Source organism: Geotrypetes seraphini, chromosome 5 (assembly GCF_902459505.1).
Source record: "Geotrypetes seraphini chromosome 5, aGeoSer1.1, whole genome shotgun sequence".
Classification (NCBI taxonomy): domain Eukaryota; kingdom Metazoa; phylum Chordata; class Amphibia; order Gymnophiona; family Dermophiidae; genus Geotrypetes; species Geotrypetes seraphini.
Window position 1 is genome coordinate 174,877,927 of NC_047088.1, and position 15,395 is coordinate 174,893,321.

Here is a 15,395-nt window from a genome sequence, read left to right on the forward strand (position 1 = left end):
CTACTGCTGGACAGGGAGCAGGAAGAGGTGATGATGGACGGGGGGAAGGAATGGAGGCCTGTTGTTGGACAGGGGGAGCAGGAAGAGGTGCTGATGGACACGGGGGGGGGAATGAAGGGAGGCCTACTGCTGGACATGGGGGAGCAGGAAGAGGTGCTGATGGACAGGGAGGAAATGAAGGGAGGCTTACTGCTGGACAGGGGGAGCAGGAAGAGGTGCTGATGGACAGGGGGAGGTAAAACAAAGGGAGAAGGGCTACTGCTGGATAAGGGGAGCAGTGAAGGGGTGGTGGTGGACACAGGGGAGGTAAAAATAAGGGAGAATGGACAGGAAAAAGCAGCTAAGGAGACAGAGAGAGAAAGAAATAAAGACAAACACACATATATTCTAGCACCCGTTAATGTAACGGGCTATAAAGCTAGTAATAATAATAATTACTTTATTTTTCGATAGTGTTTAATCTTAATAAAATGGAATCTGTTCAGAGTGCCAGATTCAGGCAGACTGGATGGACCGAGCAGGACTGTATCTGCCGACATTCACTATGTTCCTATTAGATAGACCGTATTCTCTTAAATCCAACACAGTATAATACAAATTTCTCAGTAACGTTGCAGATTCTACATACTAATGCCTGAGGGATATCAGACCAACCCCTCAAGTCTAATAACTCAAAAGGGTTTTAGAAGGGAGGATTACTGAAAGATTGCAAAAAGCTAAGTTATTTATTAAGTATCTATAAATTATTGAACTCATAAAATTATGAAAGGAATAAAAAAAATAAGAAAATGAGAGTGCTATAAAGTAAAATGTAAAACTAAAATACAGCTTCTGCCAGACTGGGAAAAATAAAGAATTAAAACACTATTGAGTTATTAGACTCGAGGGGTTGGTCTGATATCCCTCAGGCATTAGCACGTAGAATCTACAATGCTGCTGAGAAATTCCTATTAGCTAGAGGAATTCTACATCCCTGTGTTTTGCTAGGTTTATTAACCTGAACATTGAGATTTCTTAAAATCAGGAGACTAGAAAGAGGGAAACCGGGTTGAGAATCTAAGGCATATTTCTTCCCAGCAAGAAGAGGTTAAGGATGGAAGACAACAAAGAAGTAAATAAAGGGCAGGCTTGGTTTGCAGCGCTACCAGTAAGGCTTCAGGAGCAATGTGAAAAGAACTCAGTTCTTGCAATGAAATTCAGTAATTTTACGATATGTTAGAACACCCCCCATTCTATTACCGTATTTTCACTCATATACCGCGCACCCGTGTAAAACGCGCACATGGGTATAGCGCGCGGGAAACTGTAATTTATGTAAAGAAATTTTTATATACCGCGCACACCCGTATACCACGTATGCCGCCCCGACTCTCCCGTCGCCGCCCGACTCTCCTTTCGCCCGCCCCGACTCTCCTCTGGCCACCTCGACTCTCCTTTCGCCCGCCCCGACTCTCCTCTGGCCGCCTCGAGTCTCCTCTGGCCCGCCCCGACTCTCCTCTCCCCCTTGAAGTCATGTCCCCACCCTGAAAGTCTGATGCCCCCCCCCGATGTCCGATTCACCCCGCAGGACCACTCGCACCCCTCCCCCCCGACGTCCGATTCACCACCCCCCCCGCAGGACCGCTCGCACCCCCCCCCCGACGTCCTATTTACCCCCCCCCCCCGCAGGACCGCTCGCACCCCCACAGCCTCCCCACCCCGTCATCATGGAGAAGCTCCTACCGTTCTCCTGCTGCTTCCTCTGCCGGCGGTGCCGGGCCTTCTGTGAGCCCTGCTCTGAAATGCTTCCTCTTCCGGCGGTCCCGGCCCTTCTGTGAGCCCTGCGTCTGCGCTGCTTCCTCTTCCTGCGGTCCCGCCCTTTCTCTACGTCAGACGGTTTGTAAAAATCGTGCATAACGCGCGCGTTATATGCGTGAAAATACAGTATTCCCTTTTAGATCTCTTTAGTAAAATCTTTCTTTGAAAGTCAGAAAAGTAATAGTGTAGTGCATATGCTATGAGAAAGGGCCTCTTGTTTACTTCTCTTAGGTTTCTTAAAATTACCATACAGTTTGACTATGAAATAAAAATATTGAATGATTTCTGAAAAAAAAAAATATTTTTTTTAAATGAATCATTATCAGCTCCTTTTCCAGTATTGTTTTGTGCTTTGGTTGCAGGAAGCAGTACAAGTGCTAATAAAGCACTCAGCTGATGTCAATGCACGGGACAAAAACTGGCAGACACCCCTGCATGTAGCAGCTGCAAACAAAGCAGTGAAGTGTGCACAAGTGATCATTCCACTGCTGAGCAGTGTCAATGTCTCAGACCGAGGGGGACGCACTGCCTTACACCATGCAGCTCTCAATGGACATACTGAGGTAACCATCGCTATGGAGCTAGACGAGTGTACCTTCCAGCAACAGAAGGAAGTTAAAATTGCATAACCAGATTACTTTGTGTGTAGTAAGCATCATCGCAAGCAGCAAAATGAATTAGGCAAGTCAAGTCCCAAAAGAAATGAATGTGTTCCAAGAAAGGGTATGATGAGTCTTTACATCCCAGTAGCAATAATTGTTAAAACTTATTATTGCAACTGGATCTTTTTTGAATGGTTTTCAGTTAGCAGTACAATGCAGTTTGAAGGACAATGTGCAGATTTAACATGTCTTAGTGATACAGACCTCTCTCATTTCTGAAAACCTGCTTGCTATAGTCTAGTATGGGGGTAGGCAATTCCAGTCCTCGAGAGCCGGAGCCAGGTCAAGTTTTCAGGATATCCACAATAAATATGCATGAGATAGATTTGCATCTCAAGGAAGCAGTGCTTGCAAATCCATCTCATACATATCCATTGTGGATATCCTGAAAACCTGACCTGGCTCCGGCTCTCAAGGACCGGAATTGCCTACCCCTGGTCTAGTAGTTAATGGATGCAGAAGCTGGGCCTCGAGTATGGCAAACAAGCCAGATTTTCATGCATGAGATAGATCTGCATGGATACTACCTTCATTGTATGCAAATCAATCTATTACATATTCATTAAAGATATCTTGAAGTCCTGGCCTGTCTGCGACACTCGAGACTTGAACTCCTGCATCCCTGCCCTAGTATTACAATAAACTCTGCTTTCATCCCTAGTGGGATGAGTTTAGCAAACATTACACCAGATTGGTATGGGGGTAATTCTATAACAGTATGCTTATATATAGCTGCCCATTCTAAAAAGAAAAGTAAGGGGCCGATTCTGTTTTACAGGCCTACATTTCCGGCTCTTAGGGTCGTTGCAGAATTGCGGCCAGTTGCGCCTAGTGATGTTGAAGTCTGGCGCTGCCATTAAATATGCCTATTTCTGGGCTTTGGCACTAGGCATGGTGGACCCAGGCGCCGGTCCTGGAGGCTGCCTATCAGCACCTAGTTTTTTTGTTTTTTTTTTAAATGAGTTTTTAATTGTTTTTTAATGGCACGACCAATTATCGCACCACTTAAGTTAGGTGCCAATAGTTGCGATCTTAGATACCTGCCGGCACCTAACTTTTGGCAACTTCTTGAGAATCCGTCCCTAAATGCCTACTTTCTTTTATAGAATACTAGCAGAACATGTACCTACAATGTAGATGCAATCACTTAAGCTCATGCCTAAATGCTGGAGATACACCCAGATTCCATCTATGTGTATACACATCTTTCAAATATGGATTATGTACTGCTTTGCCATCGACTCATGTTCAAGTCCTACTGACTTGATGATCATCATCAAGTTTTTGTGACAGAATATAGAAGTAGATTGCTGAGCCTTTCTTCTCCATTGTTGCATGAAGCGCTGCCCAGATGGGTGGTACATCATTAATCTGACATCTCCACTGAAATCTGTCCACCTTGGGAGGCCCTGCTGGTAGTGAAACTACTGACGGCATAGCTTTCAGCTTTTCAGATGCATGCAAGCCCCAGTGACACGACAAGCCCATGTACCATGTACTGCTACTGAGATTTAGAACAAATCGGAGAGAATATTTCCTCACTCAATATGTATTTAAACTCAGTCATTGCCAGAAAATGTAGTAAAAGCAGTTAGCTTAGCAGATTTTTAAAAGGTTTACATAATTTCTTTAAAAAAAAATTCCATAAGCTATTATTAATATGGACTTAGGAAAATCCATTACTAATTTCTAGGATAAGTAGCATAAAATCTATTGTACTCTTTTGGGATTTTGCCAGGTATGTGCGATCTGAATTGACCACTTGGAAACAGAATACTGGATTTGATGGACCTTTGGTCTGTCCGAATATGACAACACTTATGTTTAAGGGGCTGGAGGAGTTGCCGTACAGTGAGAGATTAGAGAAACTGGGCCTCTTCTCCCTTGAAAAGAGACTGAGAGGGGACATGATCGAAACATTCAAGATAACGAAGGGAATAGACTTAGATAAAGACAGGTTGTTCACCCTCTCCAAGGTAGAGAGAACGAAAGGGCACTCTCTAAAGTTAAAAGGGGATAGATTTTGTACAAACATAAGGAAGTTCTTCTTCACCCAGAGGTTGGTAGAAAACTGGAACGCTCTTCCGGAGGCTGTTATAGGGGAAAACACACTCCAGGGATTCAAGACAAATTAGACAAGTTCCTGCTGAACCAGAACGTATGCAGGTAAGGCTAGACTCAGTTATGGCACTGGTCTTTGACTTAAGGGCCGCCATGTAAGTAGACTGCTGGGCATGATGGACCACTGGTCTGACCCAGCAGTGTCAATTTTTATGTTCATCTTTACAGAATAGTATTTATGCATACTTTTGGCATTTACACACATATGTGCCATTAGTCCAAACATTTAGACAGAAAAATCAGTGCTTAAATGTGAACACCTACTTTATAGAATTAGCTCTGTGTGCTTATTTCATAGAATATCCAAAACGTTTTATACTTAACATACTGCTGCCTGATGCTGCAGGACACTCTTTTTTTTTTTACAAATACCGTATATACTCGAATATAAACTGAAATTTTTGGACCAAAAAAAATGGGGGTCTCAATTTATATAAACTTCTCTTTTGATTTGTTTTCCTTAGCTATACCAACCTGAGTTGAGCGCTCTTGGACTGGGATACAAATTGCCTTCAGCATTACCACATATTCATTATGCCGCTGCATTTGAAGGAGATTAGCCAAAGCCATCATTCCAGCCTTAAAATCAGGGTCCAAACCTCAAAGTGCATAAGAAGTGAATCCTGGTTTAGAAGCCTCCTCCCTCTGGAGCAGAATCCTGTACCCATTAAAAAAATGGGACAGTAAAGCCCCTGAGGAGCTACTTGCTCCATTCCTAACAAGCTTACCACAAAGTTGACTAAGTTAGAAGGAAACAGGAGCAATCTCTGTTCTCTCCTGTCTTGGAATATGATGTTGGGCTGACCCCATCCAGTATTTTGTTCCCTTCAGTGTTTTTAGCTATCCAGGGAGTGGGTTTGACTGGGTCCTTTAAAGTTTATCCCTTCACATAAAAAGAAGCTCACCATTGCATATTGTCATGATCTGAAAAGTATGAGATCCTAGTCAGGACAATAAATACAATTTTTCAGTTACTATGATATTCATTTACAAATTTTAGATAATGGGGCAGACCCACAGTATTTCTAGTAGTATTAGTAATAGTAACTGTTGTTCAATGCTTTTCTATACAGTGCTATTCTCTGTGTCTTTAATTTTGCATTGGAAGGTTAGTGACTATCATTAAACTAAGCCGATTTCCGTTATCTGTTTGGGAATTCTGATGGTGAGGAATCTTGTATTAGAGGGTTTTAAATCATTTATTGATGACTTAAAACTACATTGTAAAGTTAATAAATATATTAAAACTTAGGTTGGCTCACCAGGATCACCCAAATTTTTAATATCGGTTTATATTCCTTTTTTTGGAGGCAAAAAAAAGGTTACTTAGGTTTATATTTGAATGGGTTTATATTTAAGTAAATACGGGGTCTTTTTATTAAGGCGTGCTAGCCGTTTTAGCGCACACTAAATGCTAACGCGTTGATTATGTTCTATGGATGCGTTAGCATTTAGCATGCGCTAATACAGTGTTGCCCTGGTCGTTTGGGGTATTTTCCGACCGCGAACCGCCAAGGCGAGTACAGGAAATCACTCGCTGTATGCTCCGACCGCCTCTTCCTGCACTAAGTCGGGCCTTATCCAATCAGGAGCTGCTTTGACACGCAGCTCCTGATTGGTAAGGCCCGAATTAGTGCAGAAAGAGGCAGTTGGAGCTTACAACGAGTGATTTCCTGCACTCGCTGGCGCTCCGGCTGCTCTCTCCTGCCTCTCCCGCTGCCCTCTCCAGTCTCCCCCATTTTTCAAGATTCGCGGGGGTTCCTGGAATGGAAATATCAGGGGAGTACTGTATTTAGCGTGCGCTAAAACGGCTAGTGCGCCTTAGTAAAAAGACCCCTACATTAGTTCCAGATTTTTAAAGGAGGTGTTCCTACAATACTCTCTTGACTGTCTTCTTTGAGTATTGTGAATGAGCTTGGAAATAAATCTTACAGTGCTTCGCTAATTACCTGCCTGCCAGGTCCTCCACAACTACAGCATCAAGAGAAGGTGCTAAAGGCTGTCTCTGGCCAGCCAGACTTTTATTTCGCTTTCTATCCCATCCTCGCCAAAGAGCTCAGAACGGGTTATAGGCTAACATATGGGTTATAGGCTAATATCCAGTTAACAGGTTACAATTTGCCATAGTTATAGTACAAGGTTGTTTTTTTCCGGTGCAAGTTTTTATCCTAACTTGACACATACTAAGGATCTAATACCAATAAACATAATATACAGTTTACAGATAGTAATTTGCCATAGTTATAGTGAAAGGTTTTTAAATTAAAGTTTCTATCCTAACTCAACACATACTAGGGATCTAATACTAATATACATAATATAGAGTCTACAGTTTAAATTTGTCAGTGTTACAGTACAAGATTTTTCAGTACAAGTTTTTATACTAATGCAACACCTACAGAGAATCTTCTATCAATATACATTTCTTTGTAATCTTGGTCGTGGGCGGGGGAGTTATGTGAACAGGTATGTTTTTATTGCTTTCCTAAAGTTGAAGAGTCCTTCAAGGGATCTAATCTGTGGGGGCAGTTGATTCCGGTGATTCGGTTTGAAGTGGGAATAGGAACGTCATTTGGCAGTTTACAGTTGAAGGCATGACCAGGGGGCGTTTTGAGGCATATTTAATCCTGGGAGTGGAGGGACCTGTTCATGTCATGTCCCGCCACACTGATGCAACGTCTTGTGGGCAGGACGCATTTGAGGAAAGGTCCCGCTGGCCAAAGAGGCAGCCTTTAGTGCTGTCTCTGATGCTGTAGCTGTGGAGGACCCTGTGGGTAGGTAAGCATGGTTGTTGCTGAAACTGGGGAGTGGGGGGACCCATCTCAGTCCTACCGGGGCCCACTGAGTCCTAGCTACACCACTGCTGCCAACCTTACATAGGGATTTCATTTAAAAAATCTCCACATGTGGTGTCATCTGCTGAAAATAGCTAGCTCTTTTATTTTCAGAGTGAAATGCCATGTTGGTTTCCTTTTGAAAAGAAGGTTGCAGGCCTGTGAATACAATTTATTGCAGACTTCCCCACAGGGCTTCCAAATTGTACTATTGATGACTCATATTTACATTACATTACATTAGAGATTTCTATTCTGCCATTACCTTGTGGTTCAAGACGGATTACAAAAGAGTTATAGAAGGTGGGTTACAAAAGAAGATCTCTGGTCATTTCCAGAGAAAGTAAAGAATAGATCAGGTAGATTCGGGGAGTCAGGACGAAGATGGGAAGAAGAAAGGTACTTGTAGTATTAAGACTTTTTCAGGGATTTTATACAGGAGTCTTTATTTCTTTTCTGAACATCGTGTAGTCTGGGGTTGTTAAGAACATAAGAAGTTGCCTCCACTGAGTCAGACCAGAGGTCCATCTCGCCCAACGGTCCGCTCCCGCGGTGGCCCACCAGGTCCGTGACCTGTGAAGTGGTTTTTGCCCACTTTTATAACCTACCTCTAGTTCTATCTGTACCCTTCAATCCCCCTATCCTCTAGGAACCTATCCTATCAGTAGATTGGCGATTTGGTTTTCTAGTTTTGCTGCTTGGGTTGCTAGGAGGCCGTCATATAGTTTTTTTCCATTTAACTTCTTTGATTGGAGGGTGTGTGTATCTGCAGGTCATAAGATTGTGACGCTGAAACCGTGGATTGAAGACAAAGTTTTATTTTAATTTTTCTTTCCAGCTTATGATTTATCTTTAATCTTATCTATTGTTTTGCCTTTTGTCTTTGTTTTGTTCTATTTCTATCATTTAAATTTCTCCAGAATTCTACTGTTCAACGGCTCCCCCTTCTGCTTCTATTCCTTTCTCTCCTCTCTTCTACCTTCCAAAGTATTTAGATCAATGCTGTCTTGTTAAAATGTTTATTTTAATTTTATTTTTCCTCTAACTCTACTTTTCACTTCTCTATTACCCTCCAGGTACTTTAGTTAGATTGTGAGCCTTCGGGACAGTAAGGGAATTTTTCAAGTACCTTTCTTATTTCTAATCTTAATGTATATTTTCTGTAAACCGCTTAGAACCTAACGGATGTAGCGGTATATAAGAAATAAATTACATTACATTACATTGTGACTCTTGTGATTTAGCTCTTATTTTTGTACATTCAACAAAATCATGGTGGGACCAAAAAAAAAAAAAAAAATTTCCATGAAATAATTTTACCTTGTTGGATGTATTTTTGTGAAGTTGTGCATTTAATTTGGTTTTGATCTGCTGCTTAGAAATGGAATGTAAAGGACAATGTATTCTTGATTTTCTTTCAGATGGTGAATTTGCTCTTAGCTACAGGTGCAAACATCAACGCCTTTGACAAAAAGGACAGGCGAGCACTGCATTGGGCAGCCTATATGGGTAAGAATGATGGTAATAGTAAAGTTTCAGAGGATTAGTTAAGGCAGGGTTTCTCAACTTAGTCCTCAGGACATACCCAGCCAGTCATGTTTTCAGGAAATCTGTTGTATGCAAATGTATTTCATGCATATTCATTGTGGGTATAATGAACACCTGATTAGCCACATGTGTCCTGAGGACTGGGTTGAGAACCACTGAGTTAAGTTAATGTTTTCATTTTAATAAAGTGTAAGGTAGAACATATTGTTTTGTTGTGGTGATCTGCAACAGAAAGGATGGAAGAAGTATTTCACAGCCTCCTAATCCTAAAACAATTCATGAAACAAAATGAAAAGATCTGTAGTGGTGGAGAAATTGGGGTGAAGACAGAAATCAAATAAGGCAGTAGCAGCGCTGTGGAATTGGTACACCAAAGATTCGACTCCAGCACCTCTATTTTGGTACTAGTGGACTCTGACTCTAACTCTGAGTCTGATACCTACTTCTACTATGTATAGCAAATCAAAGAGAAATATATTTATTTCAAGTTTGAAAAAAGAACCTGAACAAAAAATGTATGTAAATCTACAATGATAAATTTGCCTTGTATTATAATGCTATAAATTTTTATTTTGAAGCTGGAATCAATCAGTACATTTTTTACCAATTCTGACTCAGTGGTGTAGCAAGGGAGGTTGTCGCCTGGGGCAGTGGCACCTGGCATTGCCACCCTGCTGGGCCACTTACTGTTCCCTGCTGCGCCATACACCCCCCATATACCTCTTGAAATGCTTGCTGGTGCAAGCAGCATCTTCCACATGCTGCATGCATCGACCTTGGCCCCTTCTGACCTCACATCCTGGTCCTTTTAGGGGTCATGGCAGAGGTTCAGTGGGGGCAGGAGACAGCAAGCCTCTGACTCTGGTCCCTCCCCAACCTCCAAGGAAGCTCATTGATGCCAGGACAGAAGCCGAGTACCCCCAGATTGGGGGCAGGCTGTCGGCCTTTTGGTCGGTCTGGGCACAGATAGGTGCAGACCATTGGGTTCTAGAAGTTGTTCGAGAAGATTACAAAATTGAGTTTTTGTGCCTCCCTTTCAGACCTCTTTGTAGATTCTCCAGCCAGCCATCCAAAGAGAGCCCTCAGAGTCCGGGCAACAGTACAAAGGCTACTGGATCTTCATGCTTTATTTGAATGGATGACGAATCAGACTCAGGCAGATACTCCATATACTTCATCATGCCACATTTTTGCAAGGAGACTGTTCAGTTAGTCATAGCAGCAGTGGCATCAAGGGAGGTTCTTGCTTCCTTTTATTTGGCGGAGGCCTATCTCCACATTCCCATTTTTCCAGCTAACAGGAGGCACTTACAGTGTCATGTCCTGGAGCAATATTTCCAGTTCTCAGCACTCCCCTTCTGCTTAGCAATGGTACCTTGCACTTTTACCAAAATGATGGTGGTGGTAGCAGCGCACCTCCGCAAGGCAGGGATCCAGGTGTACCCATATTTAGACAATTGGCTAATCAGAGCCCGATCCAAGGAGGAATGCGAACTGGCAGTTTCGAGTGTTCCAACTCTTCTAGTACTTGGGATGGATTGTCAACTTCAAGAAGAGCCAGCTGGAGCTGACCCAGTGCCTGGAATACCTGAGAGTTTTGTTCAACATGGCCTTGGGCCAGATGTTTCTTCCAGAACCATGCAGACTGAAGCTCTGGGGGCAGATTTTGGACTTGCTACAGAGTCTGACTCCCACGGTGTTGCATTATCTGCAGGTCCTGGGGTTGATGACGGCATCTATAGAAGTGGTTACTTGGGCAAGAGCACACTTAAGACTGTTCTCTCTCGCTTGTCTCCTCAGATGGACTTGCTTCAGCAACTTCTTCCATGGTTACTTGAAGTGAAGAGCAGCCTACGGTGGTGGCTGCAGACGGCTGCCCTCTCAAAGGGCATGCATCTCTGAATTTCTTCCTAGGAGATTCTAACGACTGATGCCAGCCTTTATGGTTGGGGGGGGGGGTGTCATTACAACCGACACCCAATTCAGGATTGTTGGACACTGGCTCAACAAAAGTGATCCATAAATCAACTAGAACTTAGAATCATTTGACTAGCACTTCAGGCACTGGAGATGTCTGTGGAAGGCAAGTCAGTCAGCATCTTCTCAGACTTGTCCCTATTGAGAATCCAGAACTCTATGGGATTACGGCATGGCTCTTGAGAGGGTGGCCCTGACAAGGGTTACTCTGATGTGATCATCTCCACGCTGCTTAGAGCTAATAAGCCGTCAATGGTAGCAGCCTTTGCCAAGGCCTGGAAGTGCTGTGGATGATGTAGAGCCCCTATGAGCTCCGGTTTTGGTAGTCCTGGATTTTTGCAAGAGTGTGTCTGTCTGTCAGAAGGGTCTGTCAGTCGGATTGCTGAAAATGCAGATAATGGGTCTTTCCTGTTTCCAAGCTCGGGGAGGAAAGAGGCTCTCTGGCCTCTCATCCAGATGTTGCCCAGTTCTTTAAAGAGGCTCTTCGGTTGTGCCTTTCGGTGTATCTCCCTTTCCCTTCCTGGAATCTTAATACTGTATTACAAGGTCTCAGTAGAGCGCCATATGAGCCCTTATGGGAGGCTTCCTTTCTGGATTTTACAGTCAAGACAGTGTTTTTGGTAGTTTACAAGTTACAAGCTCTGTCCATCCTTTAAGATTACGGAAGCAAGGCTCTCCTTGCCCACGGTTCTGTTCTTCTTACCAAAAGTAATCTTGGCCTTTCATGTCAATCAGGAAGTCCATTTGCTCCCTTTTCACCCTACGTGGTCTAAGAAAAAGGATAAAATGTATTTGTTGAATGTCAAGTGAATGCTTCTCTGATACCTCTAAGTTACCAATGAGTTGCGTATCGTATCGGATCATCTTTTTGTTCTGACTAGTCATGTCAAGAAAGAGAGGCTGGTGTCTAAGGCCTCTATTTCCAGATGGATTAAAATGGCCATTTCCTTCACGTATGTGAGTTGCGGTAAGCAGCCGCCAATCGTATTGAAAGCGCATTCCACTAGAGGAGTTTCTACCTTATGTATGAATTCTTGGGCGGTTTCACCCAAGGAATCTGTAAAACAGCTACTTGATCTACTCTTCATCCTTTACCAGGTTCTATAGGGTGGACACTGCTTTTGGGTCTTCCGTTTTGAAGGCAGGCTCAGCGGACCTTCCCTTGACTCCGGAGACTGCTTTAGAACGTCTTAACGTTCAGGACCACTAGACACATTGCACTAGAAAGAAAGATTAGATTTTTACCTTCTTTTTTGTAGATGTGTCTAGAGGTCCTGAAGCCTCACCCAGTCAGTGGACTTCTCCTGCCTTCTGCCTTAAGATCAGTTTGAATTTAGAGAATTCTCTGTCTCTCAGATGAACTGAAAGGATATGAAAAAAGAAAACACTCAAGAAATTAAAGTCTGGTTTAAGACTGCTTGATAGCAGGACATGCGAGTAGCTACAAACTCTATATAAGGTTAGTGTTGGTTGCACACATTTTTGTATCTAGTTAGAGCAGTTACTTGAATGTTTTAATGTTAATTGGTAATGTTTGTTACAGAGCAGAACCGAATTGTGGTGTTGGGGATTCCCCATTTCCCTCCTTTTGGTTGTCTTTCATTACACTGCTATTTGATTGCTTTGGTACAATCTGAGGGGGCAGGAGCAGCTCCCTGGGAAGGAGGCAGAGTTCAAAAGATGATTGGCAGCATTCTGCAAGCAACTTGTGGGTTCAGATGCATAACCTAGCATTCAGGGTCATTAGACACATCTACAAGAAAGAAGATTGTCGAGGTAAGAACCTAATCTTTCTTTACGAATAATCAAGCTTAGCTAAGACTAATGATTGAACCAAAATCATCTCTTACTGCCATTTTCAGCCTTCCTCCTGCCTCCTTTTTTCCCTTTCATATTGCTTCTGCTTTTCCACCACATCGCTCTCTTAAGCCCCTCCAGCTCTATTGCCCCACTTGTCTCTCATCTTCTTTTCAATCACACAATCTTCTCCTTGCTGTCTCTCCCATTCCTCTATCATAAGCACCAGAGTTAGTAGCAGGAATGCATTGGTCTTCTCTATTAGAATACCTTTTTTTACAAAAGCAGGTTAAATAGGCTTCATAGAAGTACAATTAACAATTAGTTCGAAAATAAAATCAATTAAAAGAGAAACATTTAAATGTAATGGCCAACTTTGCCTTATAGAATATTTGCATGATATATTGACTATGGTTCCAGATGAAGCAGAAGTGTAGCCAGACCTCAATTTTTGGGTAGGCCTTGGGGGTGAACTGGGTAGGCCTCACCCATATGGTTCTGATCTACCCCATCCAGCTGAGCCAAGCCAAAACAATAAAAATAAATACCCTGGCTGATGGGGTCCCTGGGTCCTGCCAACTGAATAGCCCTTCCTGGAGTCCCAAGCAGACTCCTCCTCCCAACAGTTAGCAGCACATTTCCAGTTACCAACACTAGCACACTCTCCCCCTCATTCCCCATGCGTACATGTGCGGGGATTCTGAGTGAACTGTGTACATGCTCGAAAGAAAGGGGTAAGTTGACATTGACAGCTGGAAACACACTATTGACTGCCTGGTGGATGAGTCTGCTCAGGACTCCAGAAAGAACTATTTAGCAGGGATCGGGGATCTCTACCAGCTACATTAACAATGTACATCACCACTGGACGAGCCTGAAGAGAAACTGGGTGGGCCCCTGCTCACCCAGGCCCACCCTTGGCTACACCACTGAAATAAAGCCCATTTAGCCTGCCTATTTAACTTTGAAAGTACCTGAATTCTTGCTTTAGTTTTGATTATGTGCAACTAAGGGTCTTTTATCCCAGGAGCTCTTAAACAATGATGATATTTTCCCCCACCACTTCTAAGAGAACATAGTTCCATGTATCCACCATTCTTTCTGTGAAGAAATATAGTATTTGCTTATGTTACTCTTTGGGTCTAGCCTCATAGCAAGATATCTTATTTTAGCACTGCTTTTCCAACATAAAAGCTGGATGCTTGTGCATTATTTATATATCTATTTTTAGACGGGTATAATATCCTCCTTCTGTTGTCTGTAGTGCACACTTTTAAGTCTTTAAATGCAATTTTTGTCAGTGTCTGCAATATGAAGTGAGTTATTCTATCATTAAAAGGTTTCTTAGTTGGAGAGTGAGGTTTTGTGTAGTATATGAGTATTGACTTGGGTTTCATCAGTGATTGCCTTGTTTCCTGTTGGCATAACAAAGAGTTATAAGCAGAATGGATTTATTTTCTTCCTAAACATGCTACACATGCTACTTTTGATGTGACAATAGAATATTATTAAAGCACAGAAATTCAGGGTAGCATTGGAGAAACTGCAATTGGAAATTATCAGGATTATGTTCCTATGCTCTAAACATTCAACACTCCTCTTCTTTCATGAAGCTAATGAATTTATGGGTTGAAGCAGAGAAAAAAGTCATTGTTATGTTAACAAGAACATTAAAGAGAAATGCAAGTTATTTTTTATGTGAATTTCTTAATTGTTTGTTGTAGCTCTTATGAATTGGGGTTTACTAAACTCTATAGTCTAAAACAGTGGTCTCAAACTCGTGGCCCAGGGGCTGCATGTGGCCCGCTAGGTACTATTTTGAGGCCCTCAGTATTATAAAGAATGATTCTTTATGGAAAACTTGCGCTTTAAGTGTCCGGCGGTCATGTTCTGGAACGTTGCCCGCCTCATTGCTGTAACCTCACGTAAGCGCTTTCCTTCGTCTGTATGCAATTGTCCTCTCCACTCCACCTCACAATCACATACAGATGCAGGAAAGCGCTTGCGTGAGGTTACAGCTGTGAAGCGGGCAACGTTCCAGAATGTAAGGTAACCATTGGAGGCAATGTAGCTTGTGCGAGTGTCCGGTGCTGGAGGAGGTGAAAGCTGAAGGTGGTTGCAGACGCAACCTCCAGACACTTAAGACACAAGTTTTCCATAAAGAATCATTTTTTATAATACCGAGGGTCTCAAAATAGTTGGTCCAAAATCTTGTCTCTTGCAGTTGATACTTTGACAGTTTTTCACTTTCTACATGTAGCACTGCTTTCAGCTATGTATAGCTGAAATTATCAGAAGCAATTAAGGAAAGATTTATAAACTTAATTGCTTCTGATAATTTCAGATTTCAGACAATCCACCTATTGGATTTGTAGGTACTTACTTCATGCAAAGTTGTCATTTCTTTAATAAGACATTAACTATTTTTATCTGTGGCCCTCCAAGTACCTACAAATCCAAAATGTGGCCCTGCAAAGGGTTTGAGTTTGAGACCACTGGTCTAAAACATGTGGAGCAGGTCAGGGCAACCACAGCTCTTGAGGGCCACAATCTAGTTGGGTTTTCAAGGCTTCCATAATGAATATGCATGATATGAATTTGCATGTACTTCTTCCATTGTATGCAGACAGATCTCATGCATATTCATTATGGAAGCCTT

General features: G+C 42.6%; 1 protein-coding gene across 13 annotated transcripts in view; it reads left to right on the plus strand.

Moving 5' to 3' along the window:
• The window catches only part of ANKRD44 (ankyrin repeat domain 44), a 417,689-nt gene that overhangs the window by 223,147 nt on the left and 179,147 nt on the right, over positions 1-15,395 (plus strand). For all 13 annotated transcript variants that reach the window (XM_033944467.1, XM_033944471.1, XM_033944473.1 and 10 more), the window contains exons 5-6: positions 2,160-2,360; positions 8,836-8,923. In XM_033944467.1, the coding sequence (XP_033800358.1) occupies positions 2,160-2,360; positions 8,836-8,923 (289 nt within the window). The remainder of the gene's footprint in view (positions 1-2,159; positions 2,361-8,835; positions 8,924-15,395) is intronic.